We start from the raw sequence: 17,018 nt of genomic DNA on the forward strand, positions 1-17,018 counted from the left end.
CAATGGAGGTATGAATCGATTCTTTGTCTATAGTTTATCTTGCTTTCATACAGTATATATATGCAATGGAACCATGAATCAGTGTTAGAACTTGAGATTATATTGCTTGATTGATAGAGTTTTAAAGTATACACACCTTAACTTAATCGATTAATGTTATATAGAATTTAAGAACATTACTTGCTCAAATTCATGTAATTCTCAAATTTTATATCCTATACATGTAGTGTTCTTGTAATCTTTGATTTGTGATGCATGTAATATATAAGTAAAATAATGTGCTTTATATTTATTGGAACAAATTTATTATGTAATTACAGATGAAGAAATGATCCAGTTCTAGAGCGAAGAATATCAAATTCAATTTAGGTAAAAATTTAACCTAGAATGTATATACTACATTTATTTAGGTACATTAATATAATACCAACTGAACAGATAATGAAGAGAGTATATGTAGCTTTCTGGCAGCAAATGTAGAAGTCTCTGATTTTGGGCACTTGGTAAGTGTATATTTTACAGCGTTAATTTATATAGTGTCAAATTTATATTTATTTTTAAATGTATTTGATTTAAAAAATTTCAATTAATAGCTACAAAAGTGGTCTAAGAAATAGATGAGACAATGTAAACAAAACCATCATTGCACTAATTAAAAACTCATTAAACTGATATTTTTTAAATCAACAAAAAATTTATGAACTTTGATCAATAATTACGATACATAATAAATAATTTCTACACATCAAGATTATAACTTTAAAAAATGATTCAATGTAGGTTCATAGAAATACGGGTTACAAATAATTACACAACTTTATAGCTTGAGATGTTACCGTGAATTGGTGAACAACCAATAATGAATAAGGAATAAAGAACACTCCACTGCATCTCCTTATTCAATTCGTTGTCCTGAAAAAATCATAAATATGACTGACATTTGTAGTTAATTTAGATAACTTTACCCTTTCATCATACCTGTAATTACAACAAATATGATAAGAAAAAAAAAGAAACCTCGGTGAGAACTTTTATCAAACACTATCAAAATAACATTCATCATGTCAGAAATCAATATCGCAATTCATAATTCATGATCGAGAGAGAAGAATAACTAACCTGTTTCATCTATATAGCAGAAATCTGGCAGAATAGAAATTCGAAAATTCGATTAACATTTGAATAATTTTTACATGCACCCACAAAAAATTCGATCAACAGTCATCACCCATCTACAGATGCTCTGAATGAGCAAGAGTTTCTCCATACTCGTTTCGTATGCTGAGAATCAACACTCAGTAAGTATCATACATTAATTAATTAAAATCTATATAATAAACAAATTAGATACTTACAGAAATTCAAACATGATAAAATATCGTTAGGAACAAAATTGAACCCAAGGATAAAAATAACCTCTCTTAAAAATTTCATCAAACATGTAAATCTCAAAAAAGAAATTTATATAATTGCACGAGGGGACATCAATTTTTACCTGTTTTGGCTGAGAAAAATGTAATTTTTGATCCCAAACAATTGTTCTTCGCCGTAATCAAACCTAAACAAACAACAAAACATGAAAACAAAATCAAATACGGATGATAAAAATAATGATCAATTATTCATCAAGTAGCTGCGTATGATTACAAAACAATCAAACGTATATACAAATGAAAAAGGATAAACACACCCAAAATATAGATCCATAGAAATATAATAAAGAAGAAAAGAAGATGGAGAACAAAATTATGGATTTAATTTTGAAAATGGATGCAGGTGATAATAATGGTAAATCAGATAATCATGTAATAGTAATTTGGAAATTATGGATTGATATGGCATATAACAAAGAAAGAAGAAAAGATAATGATTATCAAGAAAAGTAGTAATGATTTTTGAATTTGAATTAGTATAAGCATGAATTTTGGATCTGTAATTGATTTGGTATAGTAACAGATGTGAGAAATCATGCAAATCTTTCCTTAGATAAGATGTTTAAATTTTAAAATTCAAAAAATTTCCATGTTTAGTATTTTGATGGGTAAACTGATATGGATATATCCATGGATATATAGATTTTATACTTAATATGGGTCATGGGTAAATTTATTTACCCATTAGGTAAATTTTGTGGTTATATTTATGGAATCGGTGATTTTATACTTAATATGGGTTATGGGTACCCATTTGAAAATGGGTAAATTAAGGAGTAGTTATTAAAAATATATAAATATGCGTTAATCCTTGCCTATTTGCGGAGGGAAACAAACCGACATAAAAAAGTAGTTTAATGCATGTTCCCGCAAAACACCTTCCATTACTTAAAAACAACGCCAGGGTTTAATGCGTTAAGGTGGTAACGCAATGTAGCAATGCGTTAGAAGTGCATGTGCATCATAAAAAGACGTTGTAATTGTTACAGTAACGTTGGCTGGTTTTGCATTTGAACCCTAACGCATGATAAAAATGCGTCACTGAAGTGCCTGTAGAGGCCAACTTGGACCATGACCCAAAAATTTTGCCTTTCTCTTCCTCTCTTTCAAAAGAATTATCTGTAGAACACGGTGGGCAAGTATCGGAACACTCGTAATATTTCCGATCACTATCCCAAATTTGAATGGTTGTAAATGTGCTTTCGTTGTAACCTACCACTGATTATTAGTTTGATCATTGTGATTATATCATTAATTCCCCATATACTACGAAAATGCAATTTAAATAATTCGGGAAAAATGGGAACACCAGTTTCCTCATTGAATTCGATAGACGGCGGAGAAGATGTGTTCTCTTCCAAACAATCCGATGTTTCCTCAGCCGATCATCTTGTTGTTATGGTTCATGGAATTTTAGGAAGGTCTGGTCCTTTTCTACTACTCTACATTTTATTCTTTGTTTGTTTGTTTCTTATATCATGGATTTAACGGTTGATTGCCGCAATTTTATGCGTTTACTTGTTATCGCCTTGTACAAATACCGGTGATTTTACTTGCTTTAGGTGCTATGGTTGACATATGTATGTAGACACAGGTTAAAAGATGGATAAGTTAGATATTTGGTTGCTATGATGTGATATTTAATTTTGTTAGTCTTTCTTCTACAAGATTTCATATGTATCTTACCAGATAATACGAAAAAGAGAAGAGTCAAGTGCATTATGTGCATCTACACTTTAGCCTACATAACAATTGCTATCTGTACTCCTACACTTTTAAAATCGCCACTTGCAATATTGAATTTACCTTTTGGTTTTATTTTACCTCATTTAGTTAGGAATTTTCGCCTATTTCACATTCCAGTAACTGTATATTATATGAAAAAGTTCTTAATAATTTAGTTGAGATAGAAGAAATGTGCATAAATGTAACAAAAATATTAACCGAGTATTGCAAATGGTTGTTTCGTAAGTGTATTGCAGGTGATGTGTCTGCCAAAGACAGGTACATAAAAGGCACTTTACTCAAAAGAGTATTTGATTAATAAGCTCCGATGTCCACCAATTAAGCTCCAAAAATTTGCATATAATATTCTGCTTTGGAGCTTAATTTGCATATATATATATATATATATTACCGTCGCGGAAATACTCTGTTGATCCGCAGAATACCAGAATATCAATCTTCTACAACCTGTTTGTTACCAGAAATGAGCATCTATAACCTGTTGATTATAATTAATAATAGGAAATAGGCACCAAGATTAGATGATTCTGAAAAAGAATACCAAATAAAGGGGAGAAAATAAAGTAAGAATATATATGGTTTATAAAATCCTAGAATCAAAGGCCTAAGAAATCCAGAACACGTTTGGGCCAAAGAATTCGAGCGGGGGGGTCAAACACTTAAGATAAACATCCCTGAATGAGGGCTAGATAACCAGAATGGGTTAGATACCTAAATATTTTGGTCATGTACTCCGAGCTTGGCCAAAATCTTATAAGTAATACTTTTGTATTGCTATGACTTACCCTTCTCTCTCGAACTTTTCTCAATAACCCAACACATACAACCTGCTCTGCATCATAAGACAAATAAGATGAGAACTGTGCAATAAGGTCGCGTGTTGAACCTTCGTGCTTTTATACCTTAAATTTTGAATTATTAACCCCCATATGCCAGATAGACTGGTGTCGTTAGATATAACATATATTAACCCAGTAACTAGATATATTCAAACCTAAATTGTGGAATGATAAACCCCAAATGGACCATTGTCATCAAATACTTCTATGTTATATGCACATGTATGTATGCTGAACCTTATCTGTATATGTCCCGAACCTTTGGGTCCCTATTTTAAAAGAGAGAGTAGTTCTCATTTGGTTCAAATCCTGTAATGAAATAAGTGATGCATTCACTGGCTCTCCTTTGTTGAAATTCTGAATCTTTTAATTGTTTTTAAAATTGTGTTGTAATATTCTGCAGTACTGCAAATTGGAAGTTCGCTGCTGAACAATTTGTGAGAATGCTTCCAGACAAAGTATTTGTTCACCGTAAGGAACAATTTTCTATATTTTTGCCAACTTTATTTTCTTAGTTCTGTATGAAAGGATATTTCTTATGTGGTGGTTTGCACTAACTTCAACTTATAAGTCTTTCGAGTGCGCTGCATATGTGCATTCTACATATATATGTGTATATATATACAAAAAATCAATAAGTGTTATGTTCATCTGATTCTTGCTTGCACAGAAATATTAAAAAATCTATTGGTTTCCATATAAAATGAACTAGTCCTTTGATACTATAGGTAAATGTATAGATGGAATTTTCTCTCTATTAACCTCTATTTATTGTATCCATATTTGTAAATCTAATTGCATTTACCATCTATTTTAGGTTAGATTCTTGCTAATTGGACTACAATTTTGTTAATTTTTTTTTAAGGCAGCGAAAAGAATATGGCTATGCTAACGTTAGATGGCGTGGACATAATGGGTAAGAGATTGGCTGAGGAGGTCTGTTTCTCATAATTTTATGGCTAAAAAATCTTAATCTATGGAGCATCCATTGAAGTTACACTGTCTAATATTAGAACCGCTGATTTCAGGTCTTTGAACTGATTAAACAGAATCCAGATCTGCGTAAAATTTCATTTGTTGCTCATTCATTGGGAGGATTGGCAGCAAGATATGCCATAGGGAAATTATATGGGCCTTGCAAAACTGAAAGTGAAGGTAATTTATCAGCTGATGCTGGTGAGGAGTCAAAGGGGACAATAGGTGGTTTAGTGCCAGTTAACTTTATTACCGTTGCCACGCCTCATCTTGGTTCAAGAGGTAACAAACAGGTATGTTTTGTCTTAGGATAGTTAAGGAATGTGTTTGCCGCATTTTTCTTTTGATAGTTAACTAATTCATTAATAAGCATCTACCAAAAAAATTAGTATTGAACATACACGGAATAAAATAGATCAAATCAGAATTTACTTGTGATAAATTTGTATATCTAATTCGTCCAAACGTATTTGAACAACTGATTGTAACTAATATCCCATACAATCCAAATCAATGAACTAATATTATAAAATCTTGCAGATCCACGATCTCAGATACTAAGACAAACCTACTTCCACAAGGACAGGGAACAAACCCAAAATAAGGGGAGACAAAACCCACCAATGGGTACCAAAACTCCCAATAAAAAGGGAGATTTATTTAGAATGAAATAAAAAAGCAATAACCAAAAGGCTGAGGACAGCCTCTAAACAAAAAAATAAAGATTAGGGTGTGGTTCTAACCTCGATATGTTGATTAAAATGATATGGTAAATATTTACCATTGTATTAAATTTGTATTAAAAGATATTTACCATTGTAAATTTGAGTTAAAAGCTTGAGATATAAATTCTATATTTTTATCTTCATTTCATTCAACTGACTATTGATTGATATTATAATTATGTCTCTAGATGACTATTCTGAAATTTTCTGCACATGTTTAAATTTTGTACTTATAGTCTTTATGAATTTTACCATATTCTTGAACCAAAAACTAAGCTTAATGTTAATTCCGTGTAGTATGCGGAGTGTTCCAATATTAAGTGGAAGCGAATCTGTTGGTTTTTTTAGTTTCTCATTTTAGAACTGCATTGTTTTTTGTGCTTGAAAATTTTTCCTTTCTCTTCTCACTAATTCTGACTTCTTAGGTCATGAATGAAGAATTTCATGTCTTGTATTGGCATTTATCTGTAATTTTCTACGTTATCAGCACTGTGGTATCTGATATGTGTGTCAGTCATTCCCACCTAAGAACGTTTGGTAATTTCGCAGGTTCCGTTTTTGTTTGGTGTAACCGCACTTGAGAAAGTTGCAGCCGGGGTTAGCCATTGGATATTCAAGAGAACTGGACGCCATTTATTTCTTACTGATGATGAAGATGGAAAGCCGCCACTGCTGAAGCGTATGGTGGACGATCATGAGGATTGCTATTTTATGTATGTTGAGAACAAAATTATCATTTTATAGTTGTCTATTCCATAGTGTATATCCTTGAGTGCTCTTCTCAAGTCTTATCAAGGGCCTGATTTGTGAATGCAGGTCTGGACTACGTTCATTTAAACGTCGCGTAGCATATTCAAATGCTGGTTATGACCGTATCCGTTTACAATATATTATAGCTGTACTTACTGTTTATGCTTTTAGATAACGCACCATATCTTTTATGTTAAGCTGACTATTACAATCAGATATTGTTGGCTGGAGAACAGCATCCATCAGGCGAGCAGTTGAACTGCCCAAGGTATGTTTTAAATTTTCATTTGTTTATATTTTAGTATTTTTTTTTGGAAGGTTATCTTTCTTTTCAATAGTGGGAGGACTCTGTGAATGAAAAGTACCCTCATATCGTGCATGAAGAACTTTGCAAGGCATGTGATGATGAGCGTGGCTATCACATACCGGTTGGAGTCGACAGCTTAGAAAACTTAGAAGGTCTGTAACTCTAATTTTCTGTTTGGTAAAATCATTGGTTTAATTTTCAAGTAGACGTCAAAGTGTAGTACCACTGTTACACCTTATCAATAGACAACATAGAAAGCAATGAGCATATCTTCACAGACAAGCCTTGTTTTTTCTACATGAATACAACTTTTTCATTTAAAATTTCACACTACAATTCAATATTATTATCACTTATTTCTTATCTCTTGTCTTACTTTTATGTTGATACCTATGAGTTGGTTGATACATATTTCTAATCTTTCTGCTTGTTTTAGTAGTTGTCCTGCAACAGTTATTCACTATTTAAAGTTAGATATGTTTCTACTTTATTTTCTTGCATCTGTGTTATACCCTAAGATATGCTGTTTGACCATTTTAGCTTAAGAAATGCTTAAGAATGCTTTTTGAACGTTTTTATGTGCCAGTTCACTTGCCTCTGTTTTATCCTACATTGCATAACTACCAAATAGTCTACTTGTCAGCCTACTTGGTGCCATTTATTTCTTACTGATATGATCCCTATGCCATAATTTCTCTAATTGAATTTACTCGAGCAGAGGAACTGGTGACTGGCCTGTCTCGTGTGTCCTGGGAAAAGGTTGATGTTAGCTTTCACAGCAGTAGTATACTGCGCTTTGCTGCTCATAGTGTTATTCAGGTTAGCCTGCTTCCCTTTCTCTCTGTGTTTATGTGTGTGTGAGAGAGAGAGAGAGAGAGAGAGAGGTCCTGAGTTGGTCAAGAGTGTCAATAAGTATGCCAAAAACATGAATATAGTAAAGTATCGGCATATATATTCAGATAAGGTTTCTGAATCAGAGGCCTACAATTTATATCTATGTATCAGTAAGAGTTAAAAGCGGGTTGTGTACCCTGAAGTATCCACATGGTGCAAGCTGTGTACCTAGACTTTCAAAATAGCAAAATGTTTACCCGGAGCTATTAAAATCGTGCAAAATTTAAACACCCGTTAAATGAAGGTTAACACCGTTAGTTGAGGGGCTTTCTTGTCAATTCACAGTTGTTGCATTACTAATATGAATTAGCTTATAACTTGCACAGATGATTTTTTTTTGCATTTATATTTTTTTTAATTTATATGAATACAAATTACATATTTTTTCCTTCAAAGATACATAAATTTAATACTTTAAATTTTGTTATTATAGTTGAAACTATATTTATCTAATAATTCTAAATTTTTATATTTTTTAAAATCATAATTAAATATGTTGATAAACAATCAATTTAACGTTAATAATCATATACATCTTAAATTTTTTATTTTTCGGATATTAATTAAATTATTTTCTTTATTTCATTTTAAGATGTTTGTCAAAACAATTTTTTCATTGGCATCTCTTAAATCAAATCCAACAATATACTAGTTTAAGCCTCAAATATATATATATATATATATATATATAAAATATCTCCTAGTAATTTAGGACATGTTTAACTAACTTCAATTGCAACAATATGCCTTATCATCACCATGTATTTAATATTTTATTATTAAAGGTTTTCTTTCATCATCAGAGGACAATATGAAGTAGGGAGAAATAAAGTGTGTATACTAATTTATTATAAAATATAAGATAGGGTAAGAAAAGAGCTAACTTAAGAATAAGGTTCGAAGATGTTGTCCCAGTGATTTGAGATATCACTAGGACATTGTTAGATCGAATTTTTTGTTAAATTCCTTAACTAATAATTTGGGACATCATATAAGGTATTTATTGGACTTGCTCTTAATTATAATAATTCTCGTTTATTTTTTAATAAAATTTCCATTGATAAAATATAAAAGATTATTTTTTTTGTATTGAACTCAATTTGTATTAAATTGATTTTGATACCTTATTTTAGAATAAAAAATAATTTGAAAAGGTTTAAGAAAAATTATCAAATTATATTGAACTTTAATTTTGGGGAGGAAAAAACACATTTTTATTTATCGGGCTTATGTTATATCTGGGAGATACAAAGGTTGTTTGGCAAATTGCTGAATAGCAAATGACTTTTCCCCCATTTTACGAAGAAACTTAACGGGCCTAATGGCTAATTAGATGGATGTACACATTTTGCACGATTTTTGCAAATCCGGGTACACATTTTGCTATTATGAAAGTTAAGGTACACAAGTTGCACCATTTGGATACTCGAGTACACAACATGCATTTAACTCTATCAGTAATTATATATTATACATTTCCAAGTGTCAAATCTATACTATCTATATCTATGTTATCTGCCAATCTATACTATAAGTAAAACATAGGATAATTTGGGTGGTCGGTTAACGCCTTTCAAAAAAGTTTATTAATACCTTCCAAAAGTATTAGACACATTATTTATTAAAAAACCAATTATGGTTCTGTTTGGGATTGCTCTTAAAAATTGATGTGCTATTAGAAAAAGTGTTGTTGCAAGAAGTGCTGTTATAAAAAATTAGATATAATAATCTTGATATGTATATGTTTTGATGTAAAAAATTAAAAAAAAAATGTTCTTGGTGAGGCTTGATGGTGAAATTAGCATTTGCTTCCCGCAAAAGCTGAAAAACAGCTTTTTCCAAAAGTACGGGGGACATGCTTTATCTGACAGCAACTTTTAGGCCAAAAACACTTTTCAGAAAAGCAGCTTCTAAATTTTACCAAACAGGTTTTTAATTGTTTTTCAGCGAAAAGTTGTTGCTATCTACAACAACAATACCAATATCGAGCACACCTTATGTATTCAACATCTACACAAACTCTATTAAAAATCTAGTGTCTTACTTCAACCACAAGTCATGTCGCGGCCACCGTCAAACAACACCCAGGTATATGACTTCTTTTATTTTAAGACGTATTTAGACCAGTTTATAACATATTTAGGAAACGGGCATGTTTATTTTAAAGCCAATTTAGTGTTCTAATTATTTGTAAAAATTATGTATCTTTTCAGACATGTCGAATTTCTAATAATACATTTTTTAATGCAAATGCATATTTAAATTTAATTATTTATTTAACATGTCGAATTAATAAAATATACTTGGCCGGGTAATGAACTTATCTATTTAAACCTATTTTATTGACTTAATTACTTTTAAAAATCGTTCTAAAATATAATAAGCTATACCTATTTTAAATAAAACACAACTCTAATACCTATTTACATTACATGACTAATTATTATATAAATATATTTAATAAACACATATATTGGAATATACTATTTTTTTTTAAATTTAAATGTTAAAATATTAAAAATAAAAAAACAATAACAATGATCAAGAGTGACCGTGCATCAGCGAAACATGCATTTGTTTGGTTGGTTAACACTTATCTAAAATGTTTGTTAACACCTTCCAAAACAAAGTTAAACAAATATAATTTATTTAAAAATATTAAATCATGAATCTAATATAATTACAAACTCTTTGAATTATAATTCAACTCAATTTCTAATCGCACTCAACTTCTTTCTCACCTTTTCACTTTCTCACGGGAACCAAACACTTCCAAAATTAATTTTAGTAATAATGTTTTTTTTATCAAATCATCCACATACACCACTCTTTTACAGACTCCCACAGGGCGCTCTCCGCTCCCCTGCCAAGCGACCTATAGCATGAAGACTTTTTAATATTTTAACCATCTAAAATTAGAATCCATCGATAACATAACATACAAAATAATAACTTCATTAATTTCAGTAATACGTATTTATTATATATTATTATTATCTTTTATCTTTTATAATTTATTTATATTTAATAAAAAATTAAAAAAATTACAAATTTTATAATCTTTCTAAGCTAGTATTACTAAAGCAAATACATTAGAATTTTGGTAATCGTTGGTATTTGGCTTTAGCAGGCCTATTTATTATAAAAATATATGTATAAATGACCTAATTAATTTAAGAAGCTATTCCGATTAAAACAATTTAACTACTCCGATTAAACACATTTCTATGGTATGGCATTCTTATTCTAGTTACCTATTAAAAAATGCCCAATTATTACGGACCTATTTTTAATGGATCTTATTATATTCAGAACCTATCTTATCTAAAACGCATCTATTTATTTAAATATAAACACATCTAAGGACCTACTTACTTAAAAACCTAGTTTAACAGTTTTAATTATTTTAAAAATCTAGTCCAATTTAAACACATTCTAACTATTCTAATTTAAACACATTTCAAACACAAAAGCAAATATAAATATAATAACACAATACAAATAATAAAATATTAAATACTAAATTTAATTAGTTCATCACGAGATATAATGTAGTATATATTTTTAGGCACAAAAAATAAAAATAAAAAATCTCAAAATTAAGTAAATTTGTATAATATGTCCCAAATTAATAAATTACTTTAACAATGTATCCCTTTTTGTTTAATAGTTATAAACATGTCACATGGTTAACCTTTAACTTATTTATATCTCGTATAAATATATTAAACTGATAATATAATTATATTTCTACTAAATATAATTAAAATGTCCATAATATTTGCCATAAGATCGCTTTAGATGTTTTTCTTTTACCTATCCACCGACATGAGTGAATGGAATTATTCCACCATCTAGTGCACCCAGAGGTGATCGGGGTGATCGCGCTGCGGTTTTGTCCAAAAACCACGGACCAAACCGCATTTGCGGTTTACGGTTCTATCAAATTCTGAAATTGCACCGACCACAAAAAATTAAAACCACATAAACCACACCTCGAAAATGCGGTGTGGTGCAGTTCTCCGCGGTTTAGACCTCTGATTTAAAGACACTTCTGATATAAAGAAAGACAAAAATAATAAGTTAAAAACAGAAAAAATATTTCTACAGGATAAGTTTGAGCTTCATACTTTTATATTTTTTACAATATTACATTAGCCTTTCACTTTTAATTGGTTTACAATACTATTACTGCTAAATTAGATTGTTAACTCATCTTGAAAATTTTGTAGTCACAGCTATACTAATATTGCCCACTGCATAATTTGCTCGGAAAAAAAGAAAACACCAGAATTTTTTAACCACTCTACAACTTGCTTTCCTACACAAGTCCATAACAAATATTAGGAGGCACCTGGACTGGAATTATTTTTTAAATCCAATCCGTCATTCTAGTACAAGTGATATAAAGGAGTAAATATTTTAGAAGATAGATAATAGGTTTTGTTCAATACAGCTGAGAGTGAGAGTTAAAGAGAATTTGAATATAGATATTAACTATTTAACCTAGTTAAGTATTGCGGGGCGGTGCAGGTTGCATTTTAGAAACTTAAAATCGCAACCTGCACCGCCCGGTTTGTCAAAAATTTTAACCGCGACCGCACCACAAAAATTAAAAACCACATTTGGCGGTGCAGATTGGTGCGGCACGAGCAGTTTTTGCAGTTTGATGCTCACCCCTAATGTGCACCCAATATGTTAGCTGTTATTGAAGTCTTAAAAGGATCAACCATGTTGATTAGTGTCATTACCTAAAAATGTAAATACAAATATGTTTGATGTTAAAATCAGAATGAAAAAGATGATAAGTCAGAAAATCATGGTTGAACAGCAAATAGAAAAAATAGCGTGGGGATGAAGTATTGATACCGGTAGTGAGAATTTATAGCATAACATAATCCTCTTAAGTTTCGTCTAACAACCAACTACTACAGCATTCTTAGTATATTTTCTTTATGTTCCAGAAAACTTCTTCAATGAAGAAAAGTCAAGCAGTTCTAGCTGAGATTAAGTAGTAGCAATCAAATGGTCCACCAATATCATCTACCAATCCGCAATTTATGCTAGTGTGGTGTTTTAACACCATTTGTTGTTGAGATCTCTAATCAAAAAAAGTATTTTTATGTACTAAAATTTAGTTTTCATAATTATTTTTACCAATAAAAATTGAACTATACAATCTATACTATTATATTATATAAAGACGAAACATTGAAAGTTTTGGTTTAGCGGTTTTCGGTCATTTATCTATATTATTATTATTATTATTATTATTATTATTATTAACAACTAATCAATTATCTTTTTGAACTAAAATATCAATTACCTTTTTCAACTAGAACATGTTACCATTTCTATTTTTTAATGTCAAAACATCTCATTCTCTAAAAATATCAAGGCAGTATTAACTAAGTAACTAACCAATTACCTTTTTCAACTAAAACACAAAGTAATTTTTTCAACTAAAATACATTATCTTTTTTTTTTAACTCGCACCAAAGCATCCCATTTTCCAAAAATATCAAGCCCAAGTTTATTTAATAAAATTGAATAATAATATTATGATTATCCTATACTATAATATAAAAGGCGAAACATTTGAAGTTTTGGTTTAACGTTTTCGGTAACTAATTATCTTTATAAATTATAATACTACTCATCTATTTCAATTAAAACACGTTACCGCTTTTATTTTTTTACAGCTAAAACATCTCATTAACTGATTACCTTTATCAACTAAAACACATTATCTTTTTTAAATTTATTCGCACTAAAACATCCCATCCAAAAATATCACAGGCAAGTCTATTTAATAAAAGTGAATAATAATATTATAACCATTAATAACTAACCGATTACCTTATTTAGCCAAGACACATTTCATTTTCCGTTGTTTCCCAACCAAGCCCCTCTTCTTTTCCAAGGTATACATTAACGGATGATGCACAACCACAATCTAAAAAGGTTATATAAGTCATTTAAAAATGTGAAATGGTGAAGTTAACCATAGTTAGTTTAAATTTGTAAAAGATTTTGAATATGGGATGTTTATAAATACAATTTTAAATGGGATATATTTATAATTCAACTTTTACAATGGGACATATTAGTAAAAAAAAACCCTAAAATTAATATGTGCATCACGCAGATGTAAGATAGTATGTATAAATGTTAACTTGCTGCAGCTCACCAATAAAAGTAGACAGTTATATGATTGCTAATTTGGCATTTACTCCTTTTATATTAATCATCTTACAACCTTTGTATCGCTTTTTTTTTTTTTTTAATTTTTCATTTTTGTTTTAATAATTTTATCACAATGTTCTCCTCAATAGTCATGGCTTCTCCGAGGATGAAACATATAGGTTTCAGGCGTCCGCGTCTCCAGTAATGCAATGATCAATTAGACTTAATATTTTATCACAGAACAAGGAATTCCAAATGCGCCAAAACCCCACTATTGTGGTAGATGAACCTGTGGTGCCTCATGATCCTATTAACTAAATTTAAGCGCAACTGGAAATCTTGTAATTTCTCACAAACATGATCATCATTCCATATAGCGGTCACGTAATTTTCTTGATCGTAAAGCACTTAAGGATTGATAGGGCCACAAAAAATGTCCAACATATCTCAAAATTTACGGATAATTTCATAAATAGATCCACAATACTGTTAACAATGACATGCTATGCCATTAAAAATATGACCAACAACATCATTATTCCCAAATTATGCCCAAAAATATCGACAAATTTATCTTCCAACTTCGACAAAATGTATCCTAAAGTTTGGAAAACTAATTCAGAAATATTAACAAACTAATGTATCCCAAATTCAGAAATATCTCTCAAATTTCCCCAAACTAATTATGTCCAACAATATCGAGTATCAACACACTAATGTATCCCAAATTCGGGAAAAACTAATCATCTGAAATATTGTTTCTGTCATATAATTATACTCAAATAAAAATATAACTCTCAAGTTGTACAATTTTTTTTCACAAAATATCGAAATATAAAATATCGACGAGGGGATGCTAGAATTTTATTTTGGGTACTTTGGATTGTTTTTGTTGTGAATGATAAAAGTAGATCTGAATATAACACTAAATGTATACACTGATATGCTCTATAGTATTTTAACAAAGAATACCCTGATTTTTTAATGAAAAATCGCTTAAGCTAATTATGTAGCTTTACATATGACCCATTTTAGCGTATACATGAAACTGCCTGCACCTTCTAAACGTAGTTATTTTAAAAAATTTAAAGCAAAACATACACAGTAATGTAATGTTATTTGACACTAAAAAATTCCTATAATCTACATGAGGGTTCAAGTGAGTGTATTTGAAGTGTTATCTAAGTCCAGTATGCGGTTTGGTATTTAAGTTGCGTTTTTCCAGGAGTGTATTTAGTATCTACAGTATGCAGTTTGATAACTCAGTTACTAAATTTCTAATTGTACTTTCTCTTATAATGATTGATGTTTCTGTGTGAACCTTATGTTTTCATTTTTTCTATTTAATTTAATATTGTTTTGCATTCGGTACAGTATCAGGTTGTCCTGACTATCGGTATATATAGCTGGTCACTCAGTTAGAGACAAATTAAGTATACAAACTACAAACTGATAATTTATATTATTATAACCTTGTTTTTCCATTGCATTTTTTTCATCTTAATAATGATCTGAACTGGGTACATTATTCTTCTGGCGTCATTTGTCTCCAAATGTATATCGTTGTTGTCTTGTGTCGTTTTATTTAATTTAAACAATGCTCACCTTAAGAAGTTGTTCTGACATAAATTCTTGGATTTATTACTATGTTTAATATCAAAATGTTTGACAGGTCAAGGATGAGAACATGCATTCGGAAGGCGCAGATGTTATTCAACATATAATTGATCATTTTCATGTCTAGAATTTAAAACCTATAATGTTCAGTATTACGGAAAAGGATTGGATTTCCTCTTCTTCCTATACAGGTAAGTTATATTAAGAATGTAACTCGTGTTTCATGTGCTGGATCATCGAGTTGAACAGTTTTTTGTTTGTGTTTTTTTGTTGCAGGTTGAGATGTTCACCATGTCATGTAGGAAATTGTAATTATTTTTTATTGACGCAGCTACATAATCTTCCATTTTTTTTCTGTCCAGTATGAATACATATTGTTATTAGATAATTTGTATTAGAAGTCTATAATGATTTTAGAATTTTAACCGGACGGAATATATGACCAGTGTTGTATAATGCACACATAGCGCAACATCCAATTCTGATGCCCACATTTTTGCAAGATAAAGCTAATATGAAGCATGAATATTATTATTATCATACTTTCTGAAACAAATTTGTTGCTTGTTCACAAATTTAAAAAGATGTAGTACTTGACATAGTCTTAACTATCAAGAAGGAGATGTGAATCACTTGTTAGATGTAGATGGATATGTTAGATGTAGATGGATATGTCATGTGATAAATATGAGCTATTATAGAGACTGAAGAGATATCCCTGTCAGAAAAAATGTAGAGATAGTGTTTTGTTTTTCCTTTTGTTTTTTACCTCAAGGGTGTCGAAGTCCTTTAAGTCCTTTAGCACATGCGCTTGAGGTGTTTTTTCCACCTAAGCGTGCTTCAGACACTTTTCTGCCAAATTTTAGATCGCGCTGAATTGCACATTTTTAACTTGCGGGACTTGTTCCTAAGTGCGAAGAGCAATTAGTCAGTGCTTTTCACAACAATTGGCGTGGCTTTGATTTTATAATATGTAAACGGATTTTTGATGTTTATTACCTGTTAACATTTAATGACAATGAGATAATAATATTTATGTTGGCCAGCTAATTTATAAGAACCACTTTTATGGCAATAGCCAAATTAAACATTCTATGTTACATTTGAAAAGTTGTTGAGGTGACAGTTGCAACAGCAACCCAGCTAGATCAGGCCTTCTGCAGTCTAAGGATAAATTGAAGCTCCAGAACGAAGGGGCTGTAGTGTACATTTTGAAGTGTAATTCAGCTTATAATGATATGGTTGATAATTAGTTAATCCAGCAAGACTTCCAGATGGAAGTTAGATTGGACAATTTGTAGGTTAGTTATTAAGGATAATAGATTTTGTATGTAATTATGTGTATGTGTGATGACTTTTTGTAAAGTGTATGTAGGAATGCATATGATATATTTGTATATGTACGTCTAATTTTTCTATTTGAATATAAGGGCTTCTATAAAATACGAAGAATTTGACACCTGATTTGTCATATATATAAGTAAGCATACATACATTGCTTCAGCATTCACGTGGGGGCATGGCACTATTAAGGTAATTGACATCA

General features: G+C 30.4%; 1 protein-coding gene across 1 annotated transcript; it reads left to right on the forward strand.

The window, feature by feature from the left end:
* Window positions 1–2,520: 2,520 nt before the first annotated feature.
* Window positions 2,521–15,833, forward strand: LOC141713255 (lipid droplet phospholipase 1-like). Its single transcript, XM_074516582.1, has 11 exons — window positions 2,521–2,854; window positions 4,422–4,489; window positions 4,884–4,954; window positions 5,047–5,286; window positions 6,268–6,431; window positions 6,535–6,590; window positions 6,684–6,736; window positions 6,807–6,927; window positions 7,494–7,594; window positions 15,528–15,663; window positions 15,749–15,833. Exons 1-10 carry the CDS (start codon window positions 2,628–2,630, stop codon window positions 15,597–15,599), a joined length of 1,173 nt encoding a protein of 390 aa, XP_074372683.1. The 5' UTR covers window positions 2,521–2,627; the 3' UTR covers window positions 15,600–15,663; window positions 15,749–15,833.
* Window positions 15,834–17,018: the final 1,185 nt, after the last annotated feature.

Source organism: Apium graveolens, chromosome 3, assembly GCF_009905375.1.
Source record: "Apium graveolens cultivar Ventura chromosome 3, ASM990537v1, whole genome shotgun sequence".
NCBI lineage: Eukaryota > Viridiplantae > Streptophyta > Magnoliopsida > Apiales > Apiaceae > Apium > Apium graveolens.